The sequence below is a fragment of the Halichoerus grypus genome, chromosome 12, assembly GCF_964656455.1.
Source record: "Halichoerus grypus chromosome 12, mHalGry1.hap1.1, whole genome shotgun sequence".
Classification (NCBI taxonomy): Eukaryota; Metazoa; Chordata; class Mammalia; order Carnivora; family Phocidae; genus Halichoerus; species Halichoerus grypus.
In genome coordinates, this window is record NC_135723.1 from 88,154,043 (window position 1) to 88,174,372 (window position 20,330).

Below are 20,330 nucleotides of genomic sequence, written 5' to 3' on the forward strand. Positions count from 1 at the left end.
TGATTCTTTCTAGTGTATTTTTCATTTGTTACTGTATTCTTTCCCTCTGATTGGCTCTTTTTTATATTTTCTCTTTGTTGAAGTTCTGAGTTCATCTACTCTTATGTCTATCAGGTAGATTGTTGATCTCCATTTCATTTAGTTTTTTTCCTGAAGTTTTGTGCTTTTGGTTAGAGCACATTCTTCATTTTGTGTTTATTTCTATGAAATAGGTAGAATAGTTACTTCCTTTCTAAACTTGAGGAAATTGCCTTGTGGAAGGCTGGCTGGTGTAGACTGTGTGCCTGGCCACTGGGCTGGCTGTAGCAGGTGTGTGGACTGGGGATCCCAGGGCTCTGCAGAGAGCACTCCAGCAGGACAGCTGAAGCTGAAGTAGGGACAAGCTGGGGGAGCCCGGGGCTTTTTCTGCAAGGTACATAATGGTAAGACTGCTGGAGCCGCAGGAGGCCTGGGTGGAAAGTTCCCCAGCCATGTGCAGGGGGGTGCTCAGGCAAGTCATCTGGACTATCCCAAGATGCTTTGCCCCTGTGTCACCTTGGTGATACAGCTGGAGCTGTAGTCTATGCTGTCCAGGTATACCCAGTATGTGCTGGGGCCCTGGGCTCACAGAAGTAGGCCAGCCCGGGAGCCTGGATCCTATTTAAATCTGCATTATCAGGGTGAAGGAGTGTAAACAGGCGCATGCTGCAGCCTCTCTGACCGGAGAGTGTTCCAGCAGGCCCCCTACTGCTTGGTAGAGAGCTAGTTCCTTAAAAAGCCATGGTTTAAAAAGGCAACTAGAATATTTATTATCTGCATTCCAGGGCAGATAAATCTGTTCAGTCCCTCAATTCTATCCCTCCCCACTGCAGTTTACAGTGTTGGGGTGGGGGTTCCCAGTTGTTACCATGTCGGTCTCTCTCGCTGTTCTCTATGGGAAGCTGTCTAGTCAGCCCTCAGAGAAGGGGAGATCAAGGTTTTCCTACTTCACAAACTTCACCTAAGAATTCAAATTAAATGGGTTAAAGCTACCCCAAATAAAAGAAACCACTCTTTATACAAGGAAAATGCTTTCACTAAGAGAAAGATATGAGGAATGCAAAGACATTTTTGTTGAGGAAAAACTTAGAACAAAATCTGAATGTAAAAAAGGAATTTTATATATGGTCAGTAATGGCTAAGATTAGAATAAATTTAAGTTTTAACATTAAATAGTTTTGTTTATAATTTATGAAAAGCAAACCAATAATCTAAGATTCTATGTCTTCATCAGATCTTTGATCATTCAGGAAAACCGAGTCTTCAATATTAAAAGAGCCAACTTTTGCTCACAATTATGTAACCTTGGGTATTTGCCTTTAAAATCTTTTGTCACTTTGGTTAAATATTTCAGAATGATCAGCGATCCTATTTAATAAAATGTTCAAACATTTTGATGTTTGATTTTGGAAAGTTTGTCAATAAAGTCTTTTCATCACCATCTAATTGAAATATTCCAGAGGGCCCACAGATACTTGGTCTCCTTATAAAAAGATTACACTAATTAGGCTGGTTAAGTTAAATGGGAAGCTCTGTCGAGTGATACTGAACTCTCTGAGATTATAAGTGTATAGAAATGTTATTAAAAACTGTATGAAGCTCTTAGAAATCAGGTATGTCCTAGTATGTTGTTTGAAGTGTTCTATGTCACAGAAATAACCGAATTTCCTTGTCAACTGCATTGTTATGAACTGTAATCAGATCTCTAACAACGGCCACTTTTAAGTCTTTTGTTGTTTCCAGACTGTTATACTCAGATGCTTTTACAAGCCGTCCTGCAAATGTGTTTCGTCTGCGCTGAGACTCATGGAAAGAAACTGAAGTACAGGTTTCTGATAATATTAAGATCATGCAACTGAACTCGGTAAGAACTTCCAGAACTAATGAAAGAATTAGATTTAAGCAAAACAATAATAACATGGGACTGAATGGAAGATGATTATAATTTTTATGACTTTCTTTTGTTGAAACATTGTTTATCCAGATTTAAAGAAATTAAGATAACTTACAGCAATTTGATAAAATATACCTTTGTGAATAAAACCTTTATCTTCTCTCTACCTGATCCCTTAGGAATTCAAAAACTCTCAGTATTCTTATATTTTCATAATATATTCATTTGCATAAGTTCAATAAGTAATAGGACACAACTGGAAACCCTGGTTATATTACCAAGGCTTTGACTGGAATGTCGTATTTGAGGGAGACCTGCATAAACTCAGATATTACCAGAGAGCTTAAGGAACTAAGGTTGACTATATGGAGCCAATAAAGCCCCCTGGAAAAATAGCCTGATATCTTGCTGACAGGGTTCCCAACAAACTTACCAGTTGAAGAGAGATGGTCACTTCTGGCAGGAAAAAGAACCTTGGGGTACTTTGGGGACCTTGAGAAAGAATCAATCCAAATCTTACAGGTGCAATCTGTGGCAAGCATCTGGCTTGGCTTCCAACCTTGAGAGGCTGTGAAGTTCAGTCTGGAGAGTCCTTATAAAAAGAGCCTATACAGTCAATCGCTATTCTTGCTGCACTTATATAAGGAATCAGACCAAGTTCTAAAAAACTACACTTATTTTGCAAACCAATTAGTCTCAACTGGGCTATCTCTGGTAAAAATGAGTGTGCTTATAAAGAGAAAAACTTCCAATAACATACCTTTGTGAATACTATATTCTAATACACTTCATTATAAACTGGATAAGATCCTGATTTCTTGTGGTTTTCTCCAGTGCCTGGCTACAACTCCCCCAACTAACATTTTTGTTTTTCTTCCCCATCCTTTTTACTTGGCTTGCTAACCAAAAACTGCACTTTTTCCTGAAGCCCTGCAAACTGCATATAAACAACTTAAGCTTCCGAGAAGTGGCAACAGCTCATATGTACACGATCTCCATGCCTGCTGCTCTACGGATGACTCAGAAAGATCACAGAAACTCCAATTACAAACCACGAAAATACATCAGACTGCCACAGTCATCCAGAAATCCACTCGACTGCTCCCCTCAGAAACTGGTTTATAATTTGATCCAATCATTAACCATTGCTTTTGTTTCCATAGAAATGGCTTATTCATTCCTGATTCGAACCATTGGACTAACTTTGAGAACACATCACCACCTCCTGAAATGAGTTTAACTAAACTGACGTTATCGTCAGAACCCAGACTGGTTCATTGAAATGGAACAATCTGGAACTTTTAATGTGTGAAACTTCCAGGGAAATTTTGGTGGAGGGAACTGCAGAGGCCAAGGGCAGGCCCCATAATGTACCACAATGGCATACTCATTATTTTGAATTGAAACTATGTGGGAAACAGCATGTACAAGGACACTCAGACCCTCCTCTATCCTCCTGAAAGTAGAAAATAAGTCTCCCATGTGAAAGGTACCCTCCCTGCACTAAGAAAACTAAAAAAAAAAATCTTTAAAGCCAAGAAAGCTGCAGAAACAAACCTGGTTATATTTTTACTAATCTACTACCACAGCCCGAATTCCTTACTAAAGCTCCCAAACATCCGTTTTCTTTATCCTGTCAAGTCCTGACAGGTTTACTGTCTAAAATGTGTATTTTAAAAATGCCTGCTTTGGTCTTCTATTTAGGTTTCAGTTTCCTTATTGGGACTCCGGGTGCACAAAATAAAACTGATTTTTTTTTTCCTCCTGTTAATCTGTATCATGTAAATGTAATTCCTAGTCCAGCAGGAAGAACCTTGGACAGGAAATTTTCTTCCTCCCCTTCACTCTGACATGCCAACTGATCCACCAGCCCACAGCTAATTCACTGGCTCTGAATAATTCCTGAGGTTTTCCACCTCCCCTCTCCCTGGCATTTGGCACTGGTGAGTAAAGTGAGCTCAACGTGGGGTGAAAAGAGCAAACAAGAACATTATTTTCCAAATATAGAAGAACATGGGGGTTAAGATTTTCAGCCCCGGTTTCAGGTAACAAAACATATAAACATTTTTACATTTACCCTCATGTTCATACTTATCTATACATATATTCACATATGGGCCAGATCTTCTCACACTCCAAGTATCAATGCTTATAACAATGTCTAACAAAATACGTGCTACACAGATATAAATACCTTGTAAAAATCCAGAAAAACATCTGAGAGGCCCCAGAGAACAGAGGCATAAACAGATACAAGATTACAGGTGTGGAAAAGTACACAAGTGAACAGGGACTGCAGTGAGGACACTGGAGGTGGGGCTTAGGAGGGAAACAAAATAGGGCAGAAGGGAGGAAAGGTGCTCAAGAAATGACCTCAAGTTATTAGAATGCTTTAAAAATGTCAGGTAATCTTCCCACAAGAATAAGATACTGTAGCATTTCATAATTGGATAACTGGGCAGGAAGAAGGAGGAAAAACTAGATTGTGTCTAAATATTTTAAAACTTGATAGACATTTACCAAGTACATTAATGACTGTTTTAGACGAAAAGGAAAATAAAAAGGATCAAGAAAAAAAAAATGAAAAAAATGAAAAAGAGCATTTATAATGTGACAACAGAATTGTGTAAAAGCTGATGTAGGTATTACATTAATTCAAATATCTACCATTTTCTCCTGTTACTTTATCTATGACAGTGGTCAAGTTGTTAAGTGGGTACCCAAGTATGTATACACATGTACACACACACACAGTATACTTTCTGGCTAGTAGCATCTGCTATTTGATCTTTGCTCTAAGGATAGAGTTTTGGCTGTCTTAAACACCAATCTCTCTTGTAAACAAACTCTATCTCTAGGGTACACAGTTACATAGTCTTGACCCAGAGAAGAGGAGAAACACTGTAATAGACATTTCTCCTTCAGTTGCATGGGTCTGGTCCTCTACAAAATGGTTTATTTGCCTCTTTAATAGAAGTTGAAATTAGTTTCAACCTGGATTGAAAAATCAGTTATCCTATGGAAATAAATGGTCCAAAAAAAGTTGTTAATGGAAGTATTAGTGTCCATTAGACATATTTTCTTACATCTGGCCACTAGAGAGAAAATCAACTCAGAGGGCACTTCAGACATTCTGTTCTTACATATGTTCGTTTTTTGTTTAAGTGCCATAATCTGTCCATACATAACCTCTTGTTAATAAAACCAGCAGAGGTGTTCAGACTGAGAGGGACATGTACTTTCTAAAACCAGAATCTAAAACCTAATAGACCCAGTTAAATGCTGTCTATGTACACCAACACATTTCAATAACTAAAAATTTTCATCAACATAAAAAGGATAACACTAAGTTATGAAAGCCTGTTAAGACTCCAGATACATAGCAATCCAATAGCCCCTAGGGACAGGTTCTTCTATTAAGTGATTTTTTAAAAAGTAGCTTTTATTAATTGTTTTTAAGAGGACATTTAACACATGCTATTTATAGCATCATCAGCCTGAGGAACTCTACATATTTCAAAGAAAATGCCTTTTGATTCCATGAACGGGTTCACACCAAATTTGGCATCTTTTAGGGTAGACCAATTATTAGCTCTGGAAAGTTGTCCTTCAGAACAACAAATTAGTCTGAAAACCCGGTGACTAACATGGAGAAACAATGAGGCAGCTTAAGTTACTTCCCCAAAGCGACCCAATGACCCAACACTTATCTCAGACCCCATCAGAGAACAGCTGCAGATAAGGAAATATCCACACTACAGAATGAGACAAGGAGATCTGGAGAACCACATCGCAATGTAAGAACACAGTCTATGCCCAAAGGAAGGGCTTTGTGTGCAAAAGACGGAAGTGCATGTACTTCTGTGAGGTTAATGAAGGTCCAAGGCTGAGTGAAGAATGAGGAAATAGAAGAACAGACTTTCATGCTCTTTTCTCCTCCAGTATTATCACAGAACTACACAAACGCACGCACACACACACCCTTACACATGCTATACTGACACTGTTCCTCTTTCTCAAAATTATCCCAGGAAGGAAAAACCACACCTCCGAAATGATTAGCCGGAAGGGGCATCATGTTTCTACACAGCAGAACACATTACCTCCCAACCACCTGTAAATAACCACCAAGAACACTGAGATACCTCATAGGAAAGAAAAAAATCCACCTTCATTTTTGTTGTGACTGGACCTGATTTACCCACCACGCCCACCATATACTAGTCTACTCCTTAGCCTGACTGCCCATGACTCTATCAGACTGACAGGCAGAGTGGCATCTCTGGTTAAGAAGCCTTTCAAAGAGCTAACGCACCCACTGGGAACCAGCCCTGTGCGTGCCTGGCTGGGCTCAGAGGGGAGCTGGGGCTCTCTGACTGCCGCCGAGGGGCAGCTGCTCCCGGCCACCCTGGCAGCACCATCTCCATTCTGAGCTGAAGGGCTCCATGTACAAGACGGAGGAAAACATCTCTCCCTCCCGACTCACATAAACCTTTCTTATTAACTCTGTGCCATAGAGAGATGCGCCGCAGGTCTGTTCTAATCACAGAAAGCAAAAGACTTTTGCATTAAGAGGAAAAAAAAAAAAAAGCAAGTTGGGGGAAAGAATTCCCACCGGCCCTGCTCGGGGTGACAAGGCTCTGCTCACAGGGACAACCGCTTCTTTTCCGGGCCCAATGTCACTGGGGTCTCAATTCACAGGGCCACTCAGCTGTTTCCCAAGGATGAGGCTGGAGCATCTGACTGGCTGACAGTGCTGCGGTGGTGGTGGGGGGAGGGGAAAGGTGACAGAAAGAAGGGACGAGGCCACAGGAGGATAATGACTGTGTGGCAGAAAATCATCAGAACGGCAACGAGAGATCAACTCGTCTGAGACCACGCATATAAAACTAGTAGCTGTGGGGACTCAATTCAATAAACAAGTAACAGTACTAAATATTTTGGTAAACAAAACAAGTAACAAACCGGCTGTTCAATAGCAGAGAAGTGTTCTTGTTTCTACTTCATGGTTGAGGGGTGTCCATTTAGAGTCCGCAAACGGTCTGTACAGCCTTAAGAAATCTGAGAAGTCCCTCCTTCTGAGGATTCTCTCGTACAAGGTTGGTTCAATACTTCAGCATTAACGAACGTGAAATGGTGGCCAGACTTTCACCAGACCCTGGCACGTTAGGACACTGGTCTCTGCTCCACGCAGACCTCAGTTTTTCTTGTCCTTCTGAGGCTGGCTTTTTGTGGTCCCTAGGTTGTTCCACACTTCTGTGTACATTAGGGTCCCAATGAAGACAAACAAGGTACCCAGCCAGTGCCACAGAGTGAAAGGGTTCTGGAAGTACAAGATGGAAAAGATGAGGCTAACGAACTTGCGTAGAGTCACAACAAGGGTGACGGTAAGGGAGGCGCATTCTGTGGTGAGAATGAAGACGCCCCGGATGCACACGTACCTGGAGTGGTGGGGTTAAGGTGGTTTTCGGTAGACTACAGAGAGAACACCAGGGAGAACATTCTGGCATCGCTCTTGGTTTAAATGTTCATATTCTAAGAACCAGAAAACACGGGGGTGGGTTATGGCTGCTCTGAGGCTCTTCCTTAGTGGAACATCCTGCAGAATGAATGTCCTACCATTCATCTGTGGATCCTAACTTGAAACTGCCTGCAGAACTCCCATTATTCTTCTTCCGAATTCTTCACACGGTTTACGGTGAGGGTCCCCCTCCCAAGTAGTGACAGAAGGTAGGTAACACTTTCAATAAAGGTCAGCAAACTTACTTTATAGGACCCGGGCTCCACCTACTCGTCCAAAAAGGAACTCTGCCAGCAAATCTATTAGGTGACGTTAGAGGAATGAAACCAATCTCGACCTGTTCCACGGTTTCAAAGCCTTCATGACTTTTATAACATACTTAAAGTTGTTCAAAAGAACCATTGAAAAAATTAGGTTTTAGTTAGTTTGAAATTTCTTGCAGAATTTTGTGGCAGCTTGTGACATATCCTAGGTTACTGAAAAACTCCAGCAGAAATCACAGAGCATTCATGTCATATACTAATACTTAGTTATCCACTGAGTTATCCAGAGCAATTCCTTTATGGCGCCCAGTGACTTACTGACCTCCTGGAGCACTAACCTCTCTCTGGCCCCCCACGAAGGCACCTCTGTCTCCGGTAGTACAGAACAGATCAAGGCAGAAACAAAACTCATGTCACCGCACCGTTAGAAGAATAAACATTCCTATGTCAAAAGACCACGGAGCAGACCATGTGGCAGAGGAGTGCAAAGGATACTGAGTGATGACATTCATGAGGAGGTAAAACCACATGATGGGCACTGTCACACCAATGACTGGAACTTGATATAATTCTGCAAAGATAAAGAGGGGAGACCGTCATATTTTTGACAGCTTAATGGAGACTGAACATAACAGAGACAGCAACAGTACTTCCCCTGCAAGTAGATTTGGACAGTAGACCACTTTACTTGCCTTGATTCCAGACCACATAGGTCTTAAGAGTCATTACACTGGTTTCTTAAATTATTTATTTTACCTGTAAAATAAACTCTTCACCATCCACCTGACTACGACCCCACTTTACAAAGAAACACTGTGAGGCACAGAGAAGTTAAAAATGACATGGTCTTAACTGACAATCGACACACGAGTAAAGACAACCCGTAACTAAATGCCATTTGGAAATATACTCAATCCTACTAGTAATTGAAGAATTCAAAACTGAACAAGGCTCTACCATTTTATACTCTATTAAAACAGCAATTAAAAACTTATAAAATCCTAATCTGGAAAGGTGGTAGCGGAATTGGCAGCCACTCAGTTGGTAGTAGTATCAACTGGGGTGTGGTCTTTAAAAATCAATTTCATAATGCTTATATTAAGGGACAATACAAGTTATTTATATTCATTCTAGGAATTAGTCCTCATGAATTCAAAAGAAGAAGAAAATTCTCCATTGATGGGAGTACTATTTATAATGAGGAGAAACTGAATCAATCTCAATGGCTAATCTTAGAGCAATGGCTGTGTAAGCAAAGAACTTCCACTAAATGAGGCAGGACACATCTGATTAAAAAAAGAATCACGAAGATTATATACACTCACATAAAAAAGAAGGCAAGTGAAAAAGCAAGTATAAAATTTATCTACACAAGGATGACAACTATGTAAGAATATATGTAAACAGTATCTGGAAAGAAACTGCTAAAATGAAATTAGCTGACGTCTAAGGCAATGGAACTGTAACTTTTCTTCCTTTAAATACATTCTTATGTTATGAGGCTTGCATAGTAAATATTTGGGAGGAAATAAAATATTCAAGATCAAAGAGAGTAAGGACACAGTAATCCTCAAAAGATCTGTTTTTAAAAATTCCTCAGTTGTTCGGGGAGTTGAATTATACAGTATAACCCAGGGAATTCTCACAGTGACAGTGAGGTCTGGTTAGTGAATGAATGTTACTTCTCTTGTGCAAAACACAGAAAGACGTATATATAAAGAAAGGTAATATAACTGTCTGGACTAATCCCCATAATCTGGTATTCTACTGTCTTTGAAACACTTAGCATGTACTGAAATGAAAATTAACAAGTATTATTACTATTTAATAGCTTCAGAGATCCACTGTATCAATTTGCTGGGCAAGAGTCCATCAGTAGGACTCAAAATATTTAGGTGGATATTCAATTCTCTGAACAAATTCAAGGATAACAGGTTCATCTGAGATAACCTCAAGGCAAGCCAGAGAAAGAAAAAAGCATATACTTAACTCAGGGATGATTTTGAAGACGTTGAAGGCAGACTCTAAAAAAGATTTTACTTTTATACCCATCCCTGTGACTTTTAGAAGCAGCATTCTAGTAACTAAATCAAAATCAATCCCAAGGAATCTGGTAATATGTTTATGTCAGTAGCCCTTCATTATGTGGGAATTCTCAAGAGACCTTAAAAATCATTGTGTCAAAAATGGCCATGTGTCGATTATATCTTCAAAAAAAAAAGAAAAGAAAAGCCAGAAATGATTGAGTAATTTGGAGCCTTAAAAACTTCCTGACACACTACCTTCATTACACACTTTCGGTGGGTAAATGGGACAGGCAACACTGCAAACTCCAACAGGAAGCATTCACAACTTCCCAACGCAGGTTCTGAGGGCAAACAAGTTAACAGGGCACATACTGCCCCTACCACAAAACACACCTGCCATTTTAGATACGAGCAACATAAAGCCTTAATTTTACACGTTTATTTGTTCCTGTGTGTTCATGTGTCTGTGTACACACTATGTCTTTTAGTCGATAGTCACATAAGTAATTCCTTTCAAGTTAATTGGCAATTTATAGCTAGTTGATTAAATAGCCCCTTTAACAATAGCTAACTTACCCTGTAGACATCTGAACTAATTTTGCTTATTCCTGCTGCCTACCTACCCTGTATCTTGGAAAAAAGCCCCCTTGTGGTTCTTGTTTCCCCTCGCTCCAAAGGAGCTAGGACGGGGTGTGCGAGCGGGTCTGCCTTCGCCAGCAGCAAAGGAAGAGCAGGAACACACACAGCTGGACGGCTGCCCAGTTTCTCACGGTCCCACCTCTGCAGGGGGGTATCGCTATTTTTTTACATTCTCAAAACATCAAATGTTCCACACATGCAAATGCAAACACACAAATTCCAAAGCAAAACAGAAAATCTGAAGATACTCTCTTCCATCGTTTGCAAATGACTGAGAAGCACCTGTAAACGCTTTTGCCGCTGCAGCTGCTGCTGAACAGCACTGTATCCCCAAGAGGTGGAGGGGGGATGGCTCCCAAAAGGGCGGTGATTTGGATAAGATTGTGAAAAAAGCAGCGGTCAAGTCAATAGCAAAACTGAGAGGTGGCCACAGAACCTGTCAGGTAATCCTACCGGATAACATCCCACTCACCAGACTTATTGAACAGAACTGCATGGTCATAAATATCGGAAGCCAGGAAGATGAAGCCAGGAAGTGGAAGGGCATGCTATGGGAAGAAAGACTTCATGTCAATTTAAATACAGACACATGATACAACGTGTGAAGCAGCTTTACAATGACTTACTGCTTGTCAAACAACTCGTAAAACTGCAGCAAGAAAAGCAATTCAGACTCGTTAGGTTAAATGTATCCAGGGCTTCGGACCAGGTGACACTGTCCAGCGTGCTACTGACCCCAAACTGCAGTTCTTGCCCTTACGGAATGGAGTCAGATGATCACCACATACTAAACAAAAAAACGGAGCCAGCATCCTTCCTCCAACAAAAGCGAAGTTTGAACTCACAGCCATTCGGCCCATAGGATTTGCTACATTTTGCTACTTTTGAGAATGGCTTAGCGAACAGAAGGATTTAAAAATTATAAAGAAGGCAAAGGTCGATTTCAGGGAGTTTAGGTAACTTGTGGGAAAAAGAGGTTTGAGGACAATACGAGGTCAGGGAAAATGAAATGACAAGAATAAAAAGGACGAAGAGGAGAGGGAATGACAGGTAAGCACAGGTGAACGTGCTTGACAGCAGCGCACCAGCACCACAGTACGGGATCACAGCTAACGTTACGGGCCAGCTACTCTGTGCCAGGTACTGGTCTCAAAGCTGTGAACCAGATAGACTGTTCCTTATTTTTTAAACTCCCAGCCACATACTCCAGCTCCAGTTAAGTATCTCAACCGGACTGTCTGCAACTTCAGTACAAAAAGCTGGCGGTGAAGGAACACCTGACTCATCTGACTCCGACTCCACCTGAACACTGAAGCCGAAGGCATCTCTACCACCCAGAACCTTGAGGGGCTGTGTTGTGGATGTTCTCTCCATAGGAGAGAGGTTGGAGGAAGAGCACAGTTAGAGAGGGCAGCTCTGGCTCAGCAGTTTCCAAAAAAGCAGCGGAAGCACACAGAAGTAGGTAATGAACTCTCCATCGAGTAGAGAGAGCTCCCCAGAGGGACTGCGCTCACCCCTCTTCCCCGCTCTCTCACATGCCTGCCCACCTGCCTGCCAACGTCCCCCTCGACATGTTGTTTTTGGAACTTATTTTCCTGTTCCAAGTTTCCATAGTGGTTTTAACTTGATTTCATCTCCGGAACATTGGGGGGGTGAAGGTTCTCATCCCCAGACTTGTTCCTGGTTAGCAGACACGCTAGGTTCACACTGATCATGATCATCTCACATAGAGAACTGGGGCTCAGAATACACATTAGTAGCCTATTAAAAATACTTGGTCCTTCGACTACATCAGAAAAATGCATATTTCATTTGAAATAACAGATTACAACTCAGTACTTTTTATCTTCCTCAGGTTCAAGAAATTGCTTACATTATAAAACAAAGCCTCCTTGGAGTGTTTCCCAAATTGTTTGTATAGGGTCTCTTGGAAAATACCCATTCTTGCTGACATCAGAAGTGCAAAAGTCAGTGCCCCAATTCCTAAAAAAAAAACAAAAATCAGGTTACAAGATACTAGATTTGCTCATTTCCAGATGTCTTCCTAAAGAACACCGACTGTTCTACACTAATTACAAGCCAGTTGTAGAAATGTACAAAATTTTTAAAAGAAATAAAAATCAACCACAGGATCACTACCTACTCCTTGATAGGTTGCGCTCTCTCTCTCTCTATATATATATTTATGTATATATTTTATGCTAAAACAGGATAATGAACATACAATTGTACATCTTGCTTTCTTCATGATCTTTTTCTTGGATTTTCCTTCAAGTGATTAAAATTTTTTCAAAGGTATGAATTCATGGCTCCATGACTCTATCACGTGGAGGGACCATATTAACTGTCTTACAACATGAGAATGATTAGATTACTTCCAATTATTTCACCATTCAAATCAATGTACATCCTTGTACATAAATCTTTAAACAAAATGTTGATGATTTCCCTTAGGATAAACTTTCCTAAATGAAATTACAGAGTCAAAAGTTGTAGCCATTTTTAAAACTCACTACATAAATTTTTCCAGAAAGGCTGTATCAATTTCTACCATAAACAGTTTACACAAAAATGCACCCTCAGCAGCAATGAGAATAATCGTTTATTTTCTTGCCATTTTAACAGGCCAAAAATAAAAAGGTACTACATTTTGGTTTCAATTCGCATCTCTCTATTCCAAGACTACTGAGGCTGAACCTAATAATCAGATATTAATTTTTCCCTGTGAACTGTATGTGCATATCCTCTGCAAATTTTTCTTATTGGCTGAAGTGTTTCCTAACAGCTCATGAAGATTTTTCTATGTGAAGAAGAGCGACCTGAAGGGATGAAGTTTCGAAGCCAAGCAGCAGGGAGAATCGAGTTCTTGCGCTGCTGTTTCTCTGCGGCTTCGTCTCGATCTGTTCCTGCCGCTACCGGCTGCCCTTGGAAAGCGTTTCCCCTCCTATCCGACAGCACGAGGCCAAAGCTCTACGGGAGCTGTCTGATTCCACAAAGAGATACTCATTTTTAAAAATGCCCTAGGAGACTCTGATGATCAGTCAGGTTTGGGAACACTCATTATGGAAGAGCTAACTTATGAAGAAAATGAATCTAAGATTTAGAAATGAGTCCCCTGGAAATTTACTGCTTCTACTCGGGAGACAGATCATGAAGAAAAGGAGGACACTCGAAGCCCTCGCTCCCAGAAAGCGGGACAGGCAACTGACATGCACTTTTCTTTCTATACCAGTGGCAACCAAGGAAATCGTGGATCCACGTTGTAGAACACACCACCCTGAACATGGACATTTTCTTTTTTTCATGTTCTGAACACCAAAGTTCAGAGACAGGTGATCCCAGGTGCCTCTCTCTTCTGTGGCATAATCTGTTTAGCCAAAGCTTCTTGCCAAGAAACCTGTTCCTCGGGAGAAAACTCAGCGAACAGAACTGCAGAGGCAATTAGCTTTATTGTAATTATTGTACTTGCCTAGTAGCCACCTTAAAAATGCCTGGAATCCGTCATTCTCACTCGAGCTGGACTGGGAAGTCTAGGAAGGGAAGAAAAACACCAGGTAGAGAGACCAGAACTACATGCAAGGTGCCTGGGTAGAAAGGAACAATCTGTGTTACCCAGTCCCTTCCACTCTCCTCTTGCAGAGACCCGGATCCTTCTATTGCATAAGCCTGTAAATGTACCGTATCAATAAAAGTACCGGGGCCCCCATGGCAAGCAGTGAATAGAAATGATTTGTGAAGCGATTCTTACCACCTGCTTTGCTGACATGAAAGTGCAAATAAATATCCCGACAGACACCAGGGCAATGGAGGTATATTTGAATATGCTGTATCTGCAAAAACAAGAACAAGAACACCTTAAGAAAAGAAAAGCACCAATACGAACTTCCATATGATGCTCACAGTCAAATGTTGCATAAGAGCACAAATCACCAAAATACAGCTGATGGTATCACACACATGAAGGAAGCAGGGTGCTGACTAATGACTAAACACCCTTTTTTAGTGTTGCTTAAAATAGTTTCCGTTAGTTTGTGGACCGAGAAATTGTTTCATCAGAAAACAAAAACAAAAAAAGACATAGACCAGACATGATATTCCATTCTGCTTGAGTCCCAATGAAAGCTGGGCAGATCTTAACTGCCTCCTGTGGCTTTTCTGGTCTTCAGGGGCCCAAACATGAGTGTCAGAGACACACCAGACAAGATGAAGAACGGAGTATCAGAGACAAGTAGCAGGACTCAATGCTCAAAAAAAAAAAAAATCATTCAACTGTCCATTGTCGGGAGAGGATATTTTTAACACCTCTGAATGACTTAAATGTTTTTAAATGTCAGCACAGTTGGATAAAAGAAGAAATATTACACTAACAGGACTACTAGTAATAAGAACAGTGGCATTTCATAATAACTAAAACAACATCATTAACATCTCTCTTGGGCTCTTACTGATAAAGCAGAAGGCCTCAGGCAAGAATGAAAAGGAATTAAATTTATAGGATGAACCATCCGAGGTTTTCTAGTCAAACACTTTGCACAGTTCTGATCACATCACCTCATAAAAGGCCAACAGGACTAGCTAAGCAGCAGATCGGGGCCAAGAGCAACCTGCTAGTGGACAGAGGCAGGATGAGGTAACAGGCCCTGAGGAAGCAGATAGAAAAGTAAGGGAACTCTTCAATCTGGAAAGATCCAGACAGGGAGAGGTTTGTAACTCAGGCCTAAAAATTAACAAAGGGCAGGTTCAGGTAAGTACAGACTTGGTCTTCAAATCCCAGAATGAGGAACACACTATGAACCTAAGGGGCTCTGCTCAAAATACACAAAAGAAGATAACAACTTACTAATTCCTGATATTAGATGGTCACCTTAGGGAAATTCCTGCTCTCTGGGTGATACACACCAAGGAGAGTCAAAAAGGCTTACTTGGATAGATTCAAGATGACAGACCCAAAACAAGTTCTCCAGGGAAACAGAGATGTTTAAGAAAGGCCCCTGACATTTCAGAGCACTATCAGGAGAATACATTCCTTTTATAATATGTTCTTTTGTAGCCCTATTATGAGCAAAATCAAAGGTTGGAAGGCCTGCAGGTCTGTCCCAATGTCAAGTCTACACTACCAAGAAGCTTAGCAGTCACTTCAATGTAACAAACCCATTACATATGAACACTTAATGTGGAGACCTGGAAAAGAAGTCAACTGCAGTTGTACTCATCTGGGGAATACATAAGCCTCAGAAGATAAAGCGTTCATGATAAGGAGCCTAGCAGGACAGGACAACTGTCCTTCTTAGGACACTGCTCTTATTACTTAAATACTCGGGGTTCCCACACTCTTAACTGGCAGCACTTTCTAAGCTGGTATAGAGTTCTAACACTGGGGCTAGATACTGAATACAGAGAAAAGCTGGCGTGAGCTTGTACCATTGTGATCTTAACAGTGAGGGTGAACTTCCCCTGAGGAATGTTCCAGACTGAATGTGCTGACTCTCCCCAGTGCCCTTCCTCCTTGGGAGTAAGGGGTAAGGCCCAGAACGAAGGTGGAAGACAAATACTTTGAGAAAGTATCCCAGGTATTTCTGGTATTTCCCAACCATATCCCAGAGACAGGCACTGGTGACAGCCACATAGAACAGTCCTGAAAGTTTTCACCCCATCTTCTTGGCCATTTGGGTCTTTGTTAGGAACTTTCTTTCTAACATGGGTATCGTCAGTTCATCACATTGTACTGATAAACACCTTCTACTACCGCGTCGTCCAAGAACTTCCGTGAAGTTGAAAATGTCCCATAGCTGGGTTCTCCAACATGGGTGCCACTAGCCACATGTGGCTACTAAGCACTTAAAATGTGAGAAACTAAATATTTATTTAATTTTAAATAACTTAAATTTAAATGTAAATAGTCCCATGCAGCTAGTGGAGACCACATGGGACAGTGAAGTTCTAGATCAGCTGGCTTTGGAGGTTACTATGGTACTGAAGATTCCGTGGTGACAAGAGCTACTTCGTTCTACACAGAGGAAATGTGTCTCCAAAGCCACAGGGGGGCCCCTTACCTGGTCCACTGCCTCAGGACACACAGCACTGCCACGGAGAGAACAAAGACACAAGCTGGATGATCAAGAGCAAACTTATCACCACTACGAGAGAAGGAATCCAGCTTATGGATGGGGCTCAGGATATCCTTCCTACACATAAAATATGAAAGTATATTGTTTACCTTTTCTTCAAAATGATAATTCCTAGGATCATGTTGGCAATTAGAGAACCCTGTAAAAGGACAACAGTAACAGAGTTTTAGTGCACCAGGGAAAGAAAATAATTCAAGATAAATAAGAACACCGACAAGCAGGAAAAAGAGCCAGAAAGGAGGAGGTTAGAATGAATAATTAGTAAGGTTCACTTGTTCTTATAATGGCAAAAAGTATAAACCATACAAATCTATTATGTAAATTAATAAAACCTTCTGAAGATAACAATGAGAATAAAAATGATCATTCTCTAAATACTGGTCAGAGTTCTGAAACTAAGGCTAGCAGAAATTATATTGTAGACTTAATTTTGTTAAATTTTCCATCTGATTTATGAGAGCTTTTGCTAGGCTTCTCCTCACCCCCGGTTTTAATTAATGAAAGAAGGCGTGCAGGGATCTTTCTCTTCTCTAGAAAGCTGTCGCTCAATCAGCAAGGGTTTATTGAAAGTCTATTATGTGCTCAGTACTTTGAAAGTCATCTTTATAAGTATAATTAGCTCTGAGAAGTCCCTTTGAGGATAGCACCTTTAATCTCCCAGAAATCTCAGACTACACAGAAATGTTATAATTCCAATGGTGACCAATTTTGCATTCTTCTGCAATCCTAACTACATTCCCCTTGAAGTTTTCTTGCTCTTCAGGGAGCACTCTGTTCTTATTTATTTATATACAGATCTCCCACCAAACGTGAGAGGAAGGAAAAAGCCACTGCTGCTCTGGGAGAAACCCCACCTTCATCAAGAATTTCCCTTTATTGGGGCGCCTGGGTGGCTCAGTCAGTTAAGCGTCTGGCGGCTCAGGTCATGATCTCAGGGTCCTGGGATTGAGTCCTGCATCGGGTTCCCTTGGTCAGCAGGAAGCCTGCTTCTCCCTCTCCCTCTGCTACTCCCCCTCATCCTCTGTCTCTCTCTCAAATAAATAAAAATCTTTAAGAATTTCCCTTTATTTAGAGCACCCGGGTGGCTCAGTCAGTTAAGCCTCCCACTCTTGGTTTCGACCCAGGTCATGATCTCAGGGTCATGAGATTGAGCCCTGCATCAGGCTCCACACCAGCGGGGAGTCTCCTTGAGATTTTCTCCCTCTGCTCCTCACTGCACCTGTGCGTGTGCATGCTTTCTCTAAAATAAATAAATATTTTTTAAAAATAAGAATTTCCCTTTACTTAATGGTCTCAAAAGTCTCTTGCTTAAAAAAAAAAAATCAAAAAAGGGAAGTATCAATTTTATGTACTAGAAGTAAATGTAATTTTATGAAAGAAATCAAAAGTGATGAGAAATAAGTAACATTCATAGCAAGTCTGAATATAAAATCAACCAGATGAGGGAAATTAAACATAAAATCTGCCTCCCAGGGAAATTTTAGCTCCTTTTATTGATCACCCATTAGACCTCAGAGGGATGACAGTCAACTGTCCACTCTCTGCCTTACCGCACAGATGAAAGCCAGTCTTTGCTCATGCATCTGGGAGACCTATGCTTAGACGCTAGACTCTACTAGTTATAAGACCTTTCTACTTTTGTCAAGTGTTCAATCGACCCACTTAGATTTCCCAGAGCAACATACATACGTAAGCCGGCAGCACTTACAGATCTAAATATCATATGCAGGGGCATGGCGATGTTGAGATTCAGGGCATAGTTGTTCACCACACTGACAGTGAAGAACATGGCTACCATCACAGCATAGTACCTGAAACGCAGAGATCACAGCACATCACACAAAATCTACTATTTCAAGAAAATCAAGTATAGAAGGAAATAGTTATTTTTGGTTAGAAAAATATCTCGTTTTAGTCCCTCTAGATTAAAAGATTGTATCACTACTATAATGTGAAGTCAATACTAAGCACATACAAAACTACAACCAAAGCCAAACTAACATGGAAAAAGTCTGAACTGTAGAATATATTTTGGCTCAGGTCATGATATCAAGGTCCTGGGATCGAGTCCAGCATGGGGTTCCCTGCTCAGCGGGGAGCCTGCTTCTCCCTCCCCTCTGCTCTTCCCCCACATGCTCTGTCTGTCTCTCAAATAAATGAATAAAAGAAACACTATTTTAATCTTTGTCGAGTATACTCTTAGTATTTTTCAAGCAATTTATTTATTTATTTATTTTTAAAGATTTTATTTATTTATTTGACAGAGAGAGATATAGTGAGAGAGGGAACACAAGCAGGGGGAGTGGGAGAGGGAGAAGCAGGCTTCCCGTGGAGCAGGGAGCCCGATGTGCGGCTCGATCCCAGGACCCTGGGATCATGACCTGAGCCGAAGGCAGACGCTTAATGACTGAGCCACCCAGGCGCCCCTTTTTCAAGCAATTTAAAACTAGGCTTCAAAAAACATTATCTGAGGGGTGCCTGGGTGGCTCAGTTGGTTAAGTGGCTGCCTTCAGCTCAGGTCATGATCCTGGGGTCCTGGGATCAAGCCCCAGGTCGGGCTCCCTGCTCAGCGGGAAGTCTGCTTTTCCCTCTACCCCCCCACCCTGCTCATGATCTCTCTTTCTCTCTTGCTCATTCTCTCTCTCTCGGATAAATAAAATCTTTAAAAAAAAAAGATCAAAAAAATAAATAAAAAAAAAGAAAAATATTTGAAATAATGGCTAAATAAATAAAATCTTAAAAAAAAAAAGGTTAAAAGAAATTATTTTTTTAAAAAAAGTCTTTGAGCATAGATTCCCACCTTTTTCATCTTGGCACATCTGAAGAATGATAGCACTGAGATTCCAGTTATCTTCCTTGACAGGAACCTACCTGATGTTGCTGGTTGGATATGGACCTACATGCCCTAACCATCAGCCAGGCTGGGACTAAATTAACACAGTCTGTAAAGTTTGAGGAGCTTCATGATGAATGCAGGACACAGTATTACCCACACGCAAAACTACTGCTGTTCAAAAGAAAACCATAGGCCCAAAATGCAAAATGGTGCCTTAACTTAAGGACCCAAGTCAGCAAACCAAGACTTAATTCCTAACCCAACTGCAGTTTCAACCAACCCTCCCCCTCCCCCCAGGAATGTCACCTTTAACCAGTCAACATTGAATTTCCTGGTCAATACTAGGGAATTGACTGATAGACCCCCCTTCTGCTCTCTTTACCAGGCAACCTTACCTAAACAACACATATCTTGCTAATAAATTCCTTTCTTTTTTAAAAATGCCCTCTCTCTGCCTTTAAAAAATCTTTCTCTTATTTACTCAGTGGAGCTCCCCTCTACTTGCTAGATGGAATGCTGCCCATTCATGAACGGTTTAAGAAATCCAATTAAATCTTCAAATTTACTTGGCTGAATTTTTTTTCTAAACACATTTGGTGGCAGCATCAGGATCCAAAGCAAACTTCTGACAGCATTCAGGGACAAGGAGAAACAGGCGTGGTGCCCCAAGAACTCATTTGAGTTCTCTGTCTTCCTCACTGTTTCCAAGGGCCATTGGTAAGTCCCTCTTGGTTTCAGCTCCACTCTTTTTGCATTTAAGCTACCCATCTAATTAGCTTCCTAATCCAGGGTTAACAGGTCTAGACAAACAGGAGCCTCTAATAGAGCACCAGTCCTTGGCCCTTGGTTCATTCTGCAATTCCATATTGGCATTCCTTCCCCAGTTCCAGTCCGAACTCCCCATTTACCAGGGTTTGGTGGTTTAATCCTTTACCCATTTCCAGTCCATCGTCTCCCTGAATGGAGTCTGCTGGTTTAGTCCACCCAGTAAATTGCTGGTTTTG

At 41.1% G+C, this 20,330-nt stretch overlaps 1 protein-coding gene across 1 annotated transcript in view; it reads right to left on the reverse strand.

The window, feature by feature from the left end:
* Window positions 1-1,949: 1,949 nt before the first annotated feature.
* The window catches only part of SLC35B4 (solute carrier family 35 member B4), a 41,206-nt gene continuing 22,825 nt past the window's right edge, over window positions 1,950-20,330 (reverse strand). The window contains exons 3-10 of the mRNA XM_036091690.2: window positions 18,199-18,301; window positions 16,580-16,629; window positions 14,111-14,192; window positions 13,832-13,892; window positions 12,236-12,345; window positions 10,835-10,910; window positions 8,192-8,267; window positions 1,950-7,353 (exon numbers count right to left, since the gene is read on the reverse strand). Coding sequence (XP_035947583.1) covers window positions 7,110-7,353; window positions 8,192-8,267; window positions 10,835-10,910; window positions 12,236-12,345; window positions 13,832-13,892; window positions 14,111-14,192; window positions 16,580-16,629; window positions 18,199-18,301 — 802 coding nt within the window. The 3' untranslated portion in view covers window positions 1,950-7,109. The remainder of the gene's footprint in view (window positions 7,354-8,191; window positions 8,268-10,834; window positions 10,911-12,235; window positions 12,346-13,831; window positions 13,893-14,110; window positions 14,193-16,579; window positions 16,630-18,198; window positions 18,302-20,330) is intronic.